This window comes from Centropristis striata, chromosome 1 (genome assembly GCF_030273125.1).
Source record: "Centropristis striata isolate RG_2023a ecotype Rhode Island chromosome 1, C.striata_1.0, whole genome shotgun sequence".
Classification (NCBI taxonomy): Eukaryota; Metazoa; Chordata; class Actinopteri; order Perciformes; family Serranidae; genus Centropristis; species Centropristis striata.
The window spans coordinates 30,891,292-30,905,952 of NC_081517.1; the positions used below are offsets into that span (position 1 = coordinate 30,891,292).

At 38.9% G+C, this 14,661-nt stretch overlaps 1 protein-coding gene across 1 annotated transcript; it reads right to left on the bottom strand.

The window, feature by feature from the left end:
- Positions 1–118: 118 nt before the first annotated feature.
- Positions 119–12,425, bottom strand: wdr19 (WD repeat domain 19). The gene is made up of 36 exons (XM_059338056.1): positions 12,322–12,425; positions 11,178–11,269; positions 11,013–11,078; positions 10,785–10,910; positions 10,527–10,642; positions 10,309–10,424; positions 9,814–9,894; positions 9,610–9,722; positions 9,339–9,512; positions 9,182–9,249; positions 8,915–9,087; positions 8,700–8,820; positions 8,450–8,556; positions 7,854–7,970; positions 7,403–7,558; positions 6,972–7,119; positions 6,558–6,771; positions 6,177–6,336; positions 5,949–6,059; positions 5,585–5,694; positions 5,300–5,357; positions 4,719–4,865; positions 4,531–4,613; positions 4,365–4,448; positions 4,123–4,269; positions 2,886–3,010; positions 2,580–2,689; positions 2,392–2,460; positions 2,230–2,307; positions 1,976–2,072; positions 1,734–1,858; positions 1,447–1,528; positions 828–978; positions 553–676; positions 391–467; positions 119–260 (listed from the first exon to the last, which is right to left on the bottom strand). Exons 1-36 carry the CDS (start codon positions 12,325–12,327, stop codon positions 146–148), a joined length of 4,047 nt encoding a protein of 1,348 aa, XP_059194039.1. The 5' UTR covers positions 12,328–12,425; the 3' UTR covers positions 119–145.
- Between the last annotated feature and the right edge of the window lie 2,236 nt (positions 12,426–14,661).

Sequence of the window (14,661 nt, forward strand, 5' to 3'; positions counted from 1 at the left end):
TATTAAACATCTTTGAAATACAGATACATCATACAAAGCTAAAAGCTGCACACAGAACGAAAAGCTCCATCCAAAATATATATATTTGACACATATAAACAAATATAAAATAGCGTTTAGATATGCATGATTGGTTGTTTTCTCGTCATTGATCCACTTCAACAGGCTGCAGGTATTGGGAACAATCAGAAATCTTCTTTACCTGTTTGACATTCAGAGTCTCAGAGCACATGGGACACACCGTCTCTGTCTCCAGCAACCTGTACACAACAGTTCAGTGTAGATTTGTGAATAGGAGGAGTGTCCCATATCATATAAACCTTCCACATATCTATATTTATTTGTGTTTGAACCGTTTAAAAAAAGAGTTCAATTTGATGTATCACTTACAGAATGAGCTGAGAGTAGAGTGCAGGAAATTCACAGTGAGGACACACTGACCAGTCTTCTTTCAGCATATGACGACCCTGAGAAAATGAAAAAGATACACAGATCAAATATAGGAAAAAAATATTTTGTCGTGTGTATGAGTAAGTCAGTGATTGTTTGTACCGTGGCGATGCAGTAGGGCAGGTTGTTCTTGCAGGAGATGCACAGCAGTTCGTTTTGTGGCAGCTGGAAGCCACAGCAGGGACATGGAGTAGTTTCCTCCTCCAGCTCCGTTGTGTCCGGACGTCTGTGGCGTGGACAGATGTGTGTCAGGTAGAGCAGGAGACAAAGGAGAAGGAGGTGAAGTACGTACAGCATGTGGAGAATGGAGGTCAGGACAGTGTGGGAGAGAGAGTTTAACAAAGAAAACAGGAGGTGTGAGCATTCTCATCACTTACCGGACCATGGCCTCGATCTTCTTCCTGTACTTGGAGTCAATCTCGTTTCGGTACTCTGGTCTCATCAGCATGGCAGCAAAGCTGAAGGCTGAGTTCTTCAGTCCGGCACGGTGACATTCAATCACTGCCGATGTCAGAATAGGAACAACATCTGCACACAAAGACAAAGATAAGACTTTTGCTGGACAGTATTTACATTTCAGTGACATTTAAGCTTCATTTCACAAATTGGGAAGTGAATTGGACAGTAGATTAGAGTTGTGAGACTCAAGAGTTTCATAGATCAACTTTTTTTTGTATTTCTGATCTAAACCTTGATACTAGAGCTTTTTGCACACAATTTACGTTGCAATTTTACATTAATTTAAAATTTGTTCAAAAGTGGAGTGAAAGTGGCTATTGCTTTAAAGTTTATTTTGGAAAATGTAAAATCAAATGCACAGGGATGCTTTATCAACTAGTAATGAGCGGATTTCTATACATGAGTTCAAAATAATAAGAGAATTTCAAAGAGTGCAAAGTGAATATTTGAAAGTTGTGCAACAGTTTAGAAAAAATAATATCTATTAAAAAAAACAATCAGGTCAGGTAAAAACAACAAATCGGCTGTGCTACTCACGTGCAGGGAACTTGCTGATGTTGTTGCTGACACGAATGAGCATGCGAGCCCCTTTCAGGTGGTCTCCTCTCTTCACATGGACCTACAAAATAACGTAACTCACAGTCAGGAACACTACACATGTAATGTTAAGATTGAGAGACTTTATAATGTTGCAGTACATTTTTTCTGAATTATATTTTCAGACAAAATTCCCCCCAAAAAACTTGTGGGCCCCCTTTGAGCAAAGCAATTCCCCATTGACATCAGTAAAAATCTGAGCTAACACAGTGCAGGTGTGTATTGACCTTGACCAGCAGGTAGGAGTGGAGGATCATTAGATTTGTGTTCATCTCAGCGGGGATTTTAATCTTCTGGGCCTGCAGCTCCGTGTACATGCTGAACAGCACGTCATGAGCATTACGGTAGTTTCCTGTATTATTAAAAAAAAAAGTTTAAATGTACAGAAGCAAGAAATATAACATGATTAGGGTTGTATAACGTGTTATGGTTGTCGCTACTGGTACGCGTAGTGTGAACATGTTTGTACCTGCACACTGCTCTTCTCTGGCGATGATGATGGCAGTGCGAGCAGCCTCCCTGTACTGCTGCAGCGCCATATATAGACGGAACAGGTACTTGGCATCCTGAGGAGAGGAAAGAAAGGTCAACTGACAACATTGCAACAAAGAGAAAATGTATAAAACAATGACGTAATGCAGGGTATATCACAACATCATGTCAGGAAAGTCACATCCACTGAGACAAATCTAAAAGAGGAGGCTGCAGTTAATTTCTTTTTACCTTGGGCATACCGTCGCTCTCTCCCATCAGGTAATCTATCAGCTGATTGGTCAGAGAAATGTCCTTGGCCTGACCCACCTGAAACACACATACACACCTCACTGAATGCTCACATCAGTTTGTACACCCACAGGGATATTCAGTTCAACACTAAGCTCTCACCGTCTCTATAGCCATTTCGACAGCCAGGTTGTCATCAGTGTTGGGGCACTTCAGGAAGTGCTTCAGTGCCTGAGAGACAGACAGAAAGAGATGTGAAAATTGGCTGAACCAGTACATCGGTCAGTGTGAGTGAATGTCAAAGTGAATTGCTGTTAGAACATGTACAACAGTCAAATTATCGTTCTTACTCTGCTATACTGCCCACATTTCTGAAAGAACTTGCCGGCCTGCAGGTGTTTCTTCTCCCCTTCAAAGTAGAGCGCAATGCTCTGATAGTCCTCCTGCGTCGCCTCAGGACCTGATGAACACACACCGCAGCAGTCATTCATTAACTTTTAACTTACAGACAGTTTCATTGGAACTGCGGTGCAAGAAAATGGTCTAGCAACTACTGCAAATGGAAATAAACTGCAAAATAAAGTTAGACCCATGAAACCCAAACTGTAAAATTGCTTATACAATTTGGTCTGTGTAACATTCACACACAGACTAACCGATGATGTCTGCATACACCTCCATTTGTCCGTGCTGCTGTGCCAGTTGGAAAGCCTCGTCATTGCATTGAGAGAGCACAAGGAAGTGGATGGCTGAGCCGTAGTCGTTCAACCCGAGGAAAAACCTGAGACATACACATATATTAAAGCTTTTTAAGTCTCCATGAAATCAAAATAAATGTTTTTAGTTTCTTATCAATCACATAAGGCTTTGGTCAGCACCTGTTTCCCATCATGTCCAAAAAAAAAACCCAAAAACTTTTGTCAAAAATTGTCTAATTTTAAAATGCCTTAAAAATGGTAGAAGTGACCCAATTATACTCTGTTGATACATGTGGTAGTATAGTTTGTCCAAAAATAGCCATATTATGGGATGACCAAATTACCCACTCAAAAAAAAGTCAAAGTGTGCTTTTTCTATTAGTTTGTTATTGATTTATTTGAGAGCATGTCACACGTGAATGTTTAGACCTGCTGTGAACTAACTGTTGACTATTACTGATGAGTGTGTGGGTATGTTGTTGTTGTCGTAGATTTAGTCAAAAATTGTCAAATTTTAAAATACCTAAAAATGCTTAAAATGTGTCAATTATAGTCTGTTGATACATATTAAATCATATTATGGCAAGAAATGACAGAAAAACATCATATTATGGGATGTCCAAAAACTGGGAAAAAAAGTCATACTATAGGATGTCGATTTTTTGTCAGAAAAGGTCAAATTTTAAAATGCCTAAAATGCTAGAAATGGGTCAATTACAGTCTATTGATACATGTGGTAGTATAGTCTGTCCAAAAATAGCGAAAAAATACCACATTATGGGATTTCCAAAATTGACCACCTCAAAAAAAAGTCATACTATTTTTTAGGTGGTCATTTTTATTAATTGACACATTTTAAGCATTTTTAGGCATTTTAAAATTGTAACGGTCTTAGTGTGGTTTGTGAAAAATGCCCCGAAAAAATTCCATATAACAGCAAATAGAACATGGTGATAGAAATGTAAGTCAAAAAAAATATAAAGAAAAAAAATTGAAAAAAGAAACAAAAACGCCATAGTATGGGTCTATTTAATAATAAAGATAATATAGTAAAGAAGTTTCTAAGACATAATTAAAATTTTACCAGTAACCTCTACTGTGTGAAAATAAGTCATGGGTTGAAAGCTCAATTACTGAAATAGCAAACTAACAGGCTGTGGTTGCTTGAAAACACCTGTGCCTGTGTTTGTCCTACCTGGCCACCATCTTTGCTCCGTCGATGCTCTGCGTCTCCCTGACGATGCGAACAGCCTCCTCAGGGCTGTTCAGGTGGTCCAGCATGACGCGGATCACATTGTCCCAATCTTTGGCGCTCTCATAGGCCTGTGCTGCGTCCTTGTATCTGGTGCATACATTACATCAGGATTCATTACATCGGCTTCTTTTATAATGATACCATTATCACCAGTGTGACGGACTTTCACACTAAGAACCTACTTGCCATCCGCCTCCTTGGCCTTGGCATACTGCAGGTGGATCCTCGGAGAGGAGACCTGTGGGAGCAGCTCGCCCACCTTGGCCCTGAGTGTGGAGAAAAAATAAAGTGGAACTGAGTAAAGGGGAAGGTCTGAGTGTGTTGGTGTGTATTTGGTGCTTATCTCACCAGTTCTTGCAACGAATGTAAACCGATGCAGCCTTGTCATAATACTGTCCCTTCTCATAGAGCTGAGCGGCTTCAGAGAATTGCTGCAAGATACAATTAAAAAGACATTTTAAGAACAGATAACACTGCTCTAGAAATGCAGATTATATAACACATCAGATCAGAGAGAGAGAGGGTTTTCCCTCAACCTTCATGTTCTCCAGTATGGCTCCACACTCCTTCTTAAGTACTCTGCTCGGGTGTTGAATCGCCTGAGCAGCTCCTCTCCTGATGTCACCCATCCTGATGGACATCCTGGCTACCCCGGCTTTACATGCCTCGTCATGCTCCTGGAACTGCACAGCGAAGAGGAGAGGGAGGAAGGTGACAGCAGTGGAAAGTGGACTCTTCCATTATGGGAAAACAAACGCTCTGGGTTGTTTATATTTCTTTATATCAATAATGCTTGTCTTGGGCAGCACTAAGCTCAGAATGCAGCAAAGGAACCTTTGCAAAATGCATGCTTTTCACACCAAAATCAGCACATATATGTAGTCTTTTTTAAAGCATTGCTAGAAACAAGTACACCTTTCTGTTGTTTTTTTCGGATGTGCCACACCACAATGCACTTGAAACCAAGAATTTCAACAGCTGGTTAAGTCACATGTGGTAAGTATGTTGACAAACTTAAATGTCAAGAGAAAAAACATTAAAATTAGCATGCTCACAGTTTTAAACATCATATACTGTTATCAATACAGACAGTTGAGATTAAATAAACTGAACTTACTTTATTATCATGGGTCATGCCTTTTTCATAGTGTGCTAGAGCATTCACGTAATCACCACTACAGAGAGAGAAAGAAAAGTTTAGATAGAGTGTAGATTATAGTTGCTCAAAGTGCAGAACATGGGCAAGTGAACACTCAGTGGCCATCAAAAATGACATGAAATGCATTTCCCCTGTGTATCATATGCTTGCTCTCTTAATCAACACTTGGCCATAAAACTTTGAGAACCATAGGGGTAGATAGATCATGTCTACCGAATGGTGTGGGTGTGTGTGTGTACTTACATGAACTCCAGATGGACAGCGTATTCTTTAGATATAAAGGGAATTTGGTCTTCTGCTAACCTCTTGGCTAACATAAGAGCACTGTCCCAATGCAACAGGTCTCTCCTCATCTGAAACACACACACACAGTGAGAGCTGAAGACATTGGTTTGATTTCAAGCCTACATTATTATGATCTTTAGCTTCTTATTTTTATACTTTTGTTACACTTGAAATGACACTGTCTAATCAAGAATGGTAAAGAATTACTTCACAATTTTCTTACTGCATTATAAAAGAAGAAATTATCATTGCTCTCTTACACAGATACACAAACACATACATACACAGAGTGTTTACTCATTAATTGTGTGCAGGTTTTTACCTCCAGGGCAGCAATTGGGCAGCCTGAGGACAGATACAGGTCCTGGGCCAGGTTGTAGTCACCTAAAAACATGGCCAAATGTCCTGCCCTTAAATTCATGTCTTCTATACCCTGGAAGAAAGGGGGGCGGGGGGAGGGGGTTGGTGGGTTTATCTGAACTGTCACACTGAAACAGCCTGTCATCAAGACAGTATGACATATGATTCATGGTTTGTGTCTGGGACGTACCTGGATGCCCTGCAGAGACAGGACCATGCCCACATTGCCACTCATGCGGTAGACCTGGATGGCCAGTTCGACTTCCATATGGAGCAGACAGGCTTTGCCGACCTCTGCCCAGTCTGTGCTAGTACCCGCAGACTTACACAGACCCCAGGCTTCATGGAATCTGGACAGGAATACACACACACACACACACACACACACACACACACACACACACACGTAAAAATTCGGAATGCTGTTACAGTACCTTAACAGCATCTAAAACAAACTACATATTGGACCAACCATAGGGTCCTCCCAAAGACAAATATATAAAAAACAACATCGATATATCTCTTTTCTCCATGAGAGCCACACATCATCAGTATCTCTGACATAGCTGACCTCTTGAGCATCAGCGCCTGGGCAAGCTGCTTGCTGAGCTCCATCGGTGGATCCGTTGCTTTGCCGGCAGAGTTCTTTAGGAAGGAGTGTGTGCTCAAAGCCACTTCACTGGTTTTGCCACTCGTCGTCTGACACGTCAGCTCCCCGTTGTACAAGAGCAAAGGCTTCTGGGAAAAGAGGAGTGGGGTGCTCCCCACCAAAACCACCCGGGGGCCTGGACAGAGTGAAAATGAAGTTTAAAATAATGTTTCTGTTATCGCCCTGCTACGTCTACATCACAGAATTATGATAACAAGAGAAGAAGTCTGATTTTATGCATACTATATTATAAGACAATGTTACTTTTTGATTTACATATTAAGATATAGGATTTTGCACTCATTGCAAATGTGTGATGGCAAGTCATCCCCCTACCATATATGGTGTTTTTGTGCAGGGCGTAGGTATAGACCTTGTCCTCATCATAAGCTACAAACACTCCTCTGTCAGCATGCCAGTTGTCCCACAGCACTCCTGTGATGGTGGGTGAGAAGTTGGGGAGCTCAAAGCAGGAGTCTGTTGCCTGGATTGGACACACACAAATGCACAAACACACACACATTTGAACTTGTGTTAATCCAAAACTCTTATATGAAATTATACTTCCTTTTCCTTATCAAAACAAACAAAAACAAAAAAGGGATTAAAAAGTGCATTACACATTGTAATATCTAATAATAATGCATCTTGTCTTACCATTGGCTATTTAATTTCCTCGATTTATCAGAGTATACCGTATTGTGTGTGTGTACCATATGTTTAGCTGTATGCATGCATAGATGTGTAAAGTAAGCAGATGCACTGACATTTGCAGGGGAGAGCAGGAATCCACCGTTCTTGTCATCAATGAAAACCAGCCTTGTGCCATTTAAATCTGGGAACACTTTCCTCACACCAACTGAGTGGCTGTAGCTGCTCACAGTCTCCCAGTCCTCCACCAAGACACACACCACATTACCTGACTGACAAACAGATATACAGAGAGATCATAACACCTATTAGCACAGGCGAGAGAAATGGGAGGGTAAGATAATGATCGATGATGATGAATTTTACCTCTCAGTCACCAGAGATGGCCTTAAATTCATTATTTGTGGAGCAGCTTCATTATAAACTAGCTTTAGGACAATCATAAACTAAAACAAACTAAAAACAAACAACAAACTACCTATGGCTTAAACTAAATATTATCCCCTTATTATGTCTTGCTATAAACATTTAGTGGGCTGACTGAGGTGAGGATGTGCTGAGCCTTACATCTGTCCCATAGTAGAGGAAGTCAGCAGTGAGTGCGTGGCAAAGGATCCGACCTTTTCTGTCATCATCTGGAAACAACTTCATCTGTTTCCTCTCCTCCAGCTCTTTTCCTTCAATCTAAATGTATACACACCGGGGGGAAAAACAGTAAATGGCAGCGATTGGCAAATTAAGCCTTATGAAGCTTTGGGGCTTAAATGTAGCAAACACAGTGACATCTGGTAGTTTGGAAAACATATAGCAACCCTTCAAGAGGGACTGAAGCACCACAAACTATTTTAAAAGTTTTATAAGTTAAATAAGCCTTTGTGTTATTAATAAACCTGTAACATTAGAAGTGGTATATTAAATGTATATGTGAAACCTCATGTACCTTATTGGTGCAGTTTACTCACTGTAAAAACCAAAACCAAAGCACCAGTGATGCTTGAAGCTTTGGACATCATCAGTCACATGGTATTCTTCATTGGATACAAAGTATGTCACAATTGCTTTAAAGGAGTGAACAAGCTTCGGTATGATTGGCCCATCTCAAGTGAATGGTGAAGCCTGCACAATAATTGATCATTGGTAATAAAAACAGAGCACTGACTCACCATGTGCAGCTGCACTTTTCCCTCAAACATCGCTGCAGCATAGTCAGCGTTAAGGCACATGCTGGCTATCGTCCCCAAATACTCAATGTCCTTCAGCTTATTAAAACCTGAGTGACAAACAAAACTGTTTACTGATAATTCTTAATCCACTCATACAGGATTAACCTTTATTTTTGTTATTGAAATATTATTATTAACAAAAAACTCAAATCGTTTTTTTATGACTAACACATGACACACAAACACACACCAGGTTCTTGGTCTACCAAGGCGTAGAACCAGGCTCTGTTGTTCATCCCCACAGCCACATGGTACGGCCCTAGCGCAATGAAAGTTGGCTCTACTTCCACTTGTATGGCCACAGGATTCTCCTGAAATACACAGTGCATCAAAGAGCGGTTGAAAGTGTCATTTTATATTCAATACTACAGGATGTTGTGTGTATGAGTGTGTGTCCGTCCTTACCCCCTCCACCTGGTTGGACACAGTGACCTCCAGCAGGGAGGTGAGGTAGGCCAGCCGTGTACCAAAGCTGCCACCTAGGATGGGCAGCTTAGTGAGGAAGACATGGAGCGTCCCCTTCTGTGTGGAGAGGGCCAACAGCTGGCCGTCATCTGTCCAGTTTAACTGGTCCAGACCTGGAGGAGGAGAGTGAGAGGCAGATGAAGGAGAAGTGGAAGGTGTGTTCAAAATGGCCCTTTGACAGAACAGCTGAAAAAAGCAAGGTCTCACCTTTAGTCTCATCATCCAGCTGGACTACATTGCTGATATCTTTGGTAGACAACTCGTGGATCTTTATGCTGCGACAAGAACCAAGGCTTTAGTTTATTGACTTTCACACAAAAACAGAATTTGCTGTGCTGTTTTTCTTTTGAAAGCCTGTGTGTACCTGTTGTCCCCACAGGAAGCAGCCTTGTTTAATGCTGGTGAGATGGCAACACTATTGAGACTATCTTTATGGTTGTGCGCCTGATAGAGCTCCTGCCCAATCTCCCGGATGTGAGTGGAAATCACCACAAAGTACCCATGGGAGAAGCCAATCAGAATATACCCATCACCGTACCTTGAAGGAACACAGAGAAATGGAGAACTTCCGTAAAAATATTTCACTGCCATGATTCAGTACCAGTGTTTCATTAGCGTGTGATCATGTGCAGTACCAGCGGTAGGACACAATGTGTCCATAGTGATGCTGAAAGGTCAACTCTATCCGGTTATCAGGGTCGTTGATATTGAAGAGCATCAGTATCTTCTTGTCCACCGACAGACTCACCTGAAGGTTCAATATTTGTAATAATTAAAAATATATGTATGTATATACACACAAAAGAATGTGGAAAAATTGCAGAAAAACACAAACTTACAGTGCTCTCTCCCTGACTGGACCTTTCATCTGTCTTCATCACTGCAAATGTCATCTCAGCAGGCTCACCGCGAAGTGTAGTCTGGAAAATTAACAGAACGAAAAACTAGATCCTTTTTTCTATCTCTTCTTTTTGCTTCAATCAGCAACTCTATAGATTACTATGTCGGTTGGCCGGTCTACAAATATTTCCCACCCTCCACAGTTCTTGCCATAAGAGGCTGGAATTTGGCATTAAAGTCAAATATGATGTCAAGATGGTGTGTATTTGTTTTCATGCCAATTGGGGCCAAGGGGACATATATATTCCAATATGAGTGGATATGGCAGAAAAATTTAACTAACAAATGGATATACTTATTTGGCGGCAATTTTTTTTACAGTTGTTTGCTGCTGTTGCAAATTCACGCATGTAAAACCTTCATTGATCCTCATCAAAGTGACGCTATAATTGTGCTGCTTGTCTTTTTATGCACTAATGCATACGTGAGGCTACCTGTCTGAGAGTGTCCCCCTCATGATTGCTGATGCTCAGAGTGTTGTCATCACTTCCCAAAGCCAGGAGATTCTGAGAATTCCAGCACCCACAGGTGATCTTCTTGGTGTGTTTACCTGGCATGGGAGAGAGACAATCAATCAATCAATGTAACAGAACAGTTCTGTGTGTGTGTGTGTGTGTGTGTGTGTGTGTGTGTGTGTGTGTGTGTGTATTACCCAGTACAGGGATCTTGCGCGAGGTCTGCTGGTTGTAAATTAACAGATTTCCTTTGACTGTCCCAACTGCTAATAGCGGGCCCGTCTTTGACCACAAGATGAAGGACATCTGATCTCTGTAGAAACAAATGGCAGCGGAAAAACAAACCCAGAGAATTAGGAGTTATGAGCAATAATTACTCAGCTACTGTTTTAACGCACTGGCATCGATTTTCAAATGAAGCCAACGCCTCCCTCTTGAATGCATTCTTGCTTTACCTCATGCCACTTTCTATCTGGGATTTTTTATTGACGCTGGCATCCCATAGGTAGATGGAGCTGGATTTTGCAGCTATCACTGCCAAAATGTCCCCATCTTTGTCCCAGTCCATCCCCACACAGCGTCTAAGAAAAAGACCAGAAAGTGGAGAAAAACTGTTAAATACTTTTAAACAATGAGAGGTAATTACCTGAATTTTAGCACCAGAATAATATTCTCACAGTTACCCTGGAAGGCTGATTTCCGTACACTTGTGTCCATGTCGATCAAATATTTTCACTGAGTTGTCCTGTCTGTACGATTAGAAATATCATGTACATTTTAGATGTTATGTTGTTGTAAATCTCATATAAAGAGAATTAAAATTATTTCACAGTTTTCTTTGTACTCACCCTGCAACAGCGATATAGTTACCAAGGGTTTTCTGCCACTTATACAGGAGGTAAGAACCCGCCCAGCCTTTGTCAGCGAGGACAAAAACGCTCTGTGGACAAAAAAGATTTTGAAAAAACACATGCAAATACTTAAAGTAGGATTCATGTTTTCTACAGATACAGATAACATTAGATCCAAACTCAACAGTTTCCTCTCATCCTAACCAGAAAAACTTAATGTTAACTATAACTGGTCACTGGGTTCAGCTGCTCTTATTATTTTAATTAATTTCAGCAATTTTGACACACCAGAACAAGCCCCACCTATACATCCTGCAACATTAAAGTGATGTAAAAATATAATGCATCAGTGATTCTAACTCATAAATATAAATATATAATATACATTCTGAAATGGGCCATTCTGAAAAATGCGCACTTTACAATAACTTTTGGTACTTAACTTATGCTGTGATACTAGTTATTTTTGTAGTTTGTACTTGACATTTTGAATGGAGGACTTTTTCTTATAGTAGAGTATTTCTACAGTCTGGAATTGCTTTTTTTTAAGTAAAAAAATCTGATGACCTCTTTCAACAAAGCATATAAAACCACAGACAGTGATAGCAGCACACTTTACAAAACTATTAGTGTTATCTGCAACAGGTGCCCAGTAAAAAGTATATAGATCAAGGCTCTTCTCAATGTAATAAATATAATACAGAGTGATACACGTGTTTCTTACTTGGCCTAACCCCAAGTTTTGCTTTGAACTTTAGATTATGCATGAAATTGAAATCAGTTAAACGCAGTTCATGTTGTCCTCAAAATACATGGTTGTAGCTTACCCTGAAAAACTACGTTTTGTAATAAATTGCACCGAGAAACGCAAATCGTTACTTGACCTTATTCACACTATAAGCACCAAAATAACTGGTTAATTAGCTAACGAGCTTACTGATGTTTCAGTGTTAAACATCCCAGTGTTAAACATTACATTATGGTGGTTTCCAGGAGTTCAGCCTAATTAACAGAGCCGTTAGCATGTAGCTCTGTTAAACAACGTTAGCTGGTTGGAGCCCGATTATTTGATAAAACTAAACGCAGAAATCATAAAACCAGAAGTAATGCTGCCATTTTAAGGCAACTCGCTTGTACCAACCTTCATCTTGGTGGCGTTTAATCATTTAAACTTTAATTTACTTTATTTTTTTCTGCTCAAAATATCTTCGACATTTCTGTTGTGTGTATCCCACAATGCTTCACTCTGGAGCGTCTTCAGAAGCTACGGCGATGTCATAGCAACAGCCATCATCAACCAATGAGATGCCTCCAAAGCAGAGCTGAGTGAATACATAATGAGATGGATGGAATATGCTTTTATTTTGGAAACTTAACATTTTATGTTTTAATATTTAGGAGTTTAGTACCCTCAAAAGTCAACAAAACGACAAATAAAACATGAACATAAACTTAAAAAGCTAGTAGATAAGATTGATGGTAGGTACAGTTTCTAAAGGAGGACTCTTAATTGATATGTATAAGTTAGAAGAGGCAGGTAGCAATGGTGGAAAGTAACTATGTACATTTACTCAAGTACTGGACTTAAAGTAAAATTTTGAGGTACTTTTATGTACATTTTATGTAACTTTATACTTCTACTCCACTGCATTTTGAGACATATATTGTACTTTTTATTCCTCTACATTTAGCTGACTGCTTTAGTTACTTTTCAGGTCAAGATTTAAAATGAAAAACATGATACATTTAAAATGATTACCCATTTTTATAAATTAAACCACTTAAAAGTTTATTAGGTAGTTAAAATGAGCGGAGTGGAGTCATTTCACAGTGTGGTATTAGTACTTTTACTGAAGTAAAGGATCTGAACACTTCTTCCACCACTGTCTTTTTTACTTCTTTCCTTTTTCTTTTTTTTTTTACCTTTTTTTAAATTTATTTTTTTTCTTTATTTTATTTTTATTTTTTATATATTTTATTTATTTATTTATTTATTTTTTATTCATTTATTTTTTTATTATTTTTTATAATAATAACTAATAAAAAAATATAATAATTTCATTTTTTTGTTTAATTTAATTAATTAATTAATTTATTTATTTATTTATTTATTTATTTATTTAAATAAATCATAGATTTCACATCTGCAGGGACTGAATCCTTTCACGTAAAAATAAAAAGATTAAACTTACAGATTTTGAAGCTCAAACTAAAGAAGATGTTTTAAAGTCTCTCTTCAGTTCCTTCCCTCTATCGTATTAAGTGAGCCTTGAGGTATTATACTGTGAACATAATCTCTGAGTGTGGAACCAGCTGTGTCTGCTAAGGAGATATATATTATATATTATATATTCTCAGAGCTCATGACAAGATTCTGAACAGTAAACATTTGCAATAAACTGAAAGAGCAGATCGTTAATAACAATACAGACATTTATAAGATGTTTTATGGAGTCCAACTCAGCAAATAATTGAACTGATATTTGCAACCTCGTGTGCAGTGAAAGTCGGCTCTCTGAATATATGATCCCATCTGGTTCATTGGGGCAAATGTAGCTTGTAAACACCCTGCAGGCTGTAATACTAGACTAGATAAATAGTAAATCTGTGGAATCTCCTAGTGGCTGTTTTCATGGCCAGCGGTGTACAGTTTGGAAAAAAATAAACTCCTAATATATTAATTCCATTACAAATTAAAGTGCTGTTTCTTGTTCATAAACACAGTCATGGCAACAACACTGGACTGTTCTGTTAGTTAGCCAATTGTAAGTAAGCTGATGTATTATATGTATTTTATCTTTGCTCATTTCAAATCACCATGCTGCTACAGCTAGACAAACAACGTCTGACTGAGGTGGGGATGGTTGCAACACTTTTTAAAAAAGAATAAACATGACGATAAAGACATATATGCATTTATAGACTTATACACATATACTGTATAATGTTCTAGAAGAACGTTATTCTAAACATTTAAAAGTATAAGCAACAGCTCTTTATAGTGGATTATGGTCATTCCTAAAGTGACTTAAATGTAAGGTTGATTTTTTTTTCTTTACAAGCATCTTAGCAGAGTTGTTAAAATGTATTGCATTTTTATATTTTTTCATTTATATTGTCAAAATGTACCCCAGTAGTGTGATAAAGTTTACAAAGTTGGAAACATTGTTATTTGTAGTTGACTAATACGTGTACTCGGTGTCAAAATTTGAGAGCTCTAGCACAAATATTCGGGGCGATAAAGGTGCTGAGACAAACAGTATTACAACCATCCCTGGTGTCCCCTATTCCATTCTAAACGGTGCCATTCTGCATGATAGATCATTTAACTTAAAGTCTTAAAGTATTTTAATGCAACTACTTTTGTACTTTAATGATGAAAAGTGTTGAATGCGAGAAGACCTGAGTACTTCTTCCACCACTGCTGACATACATGGTACAAAGGAAATAATGATGTAACACCACAGAGACATCACAGCTT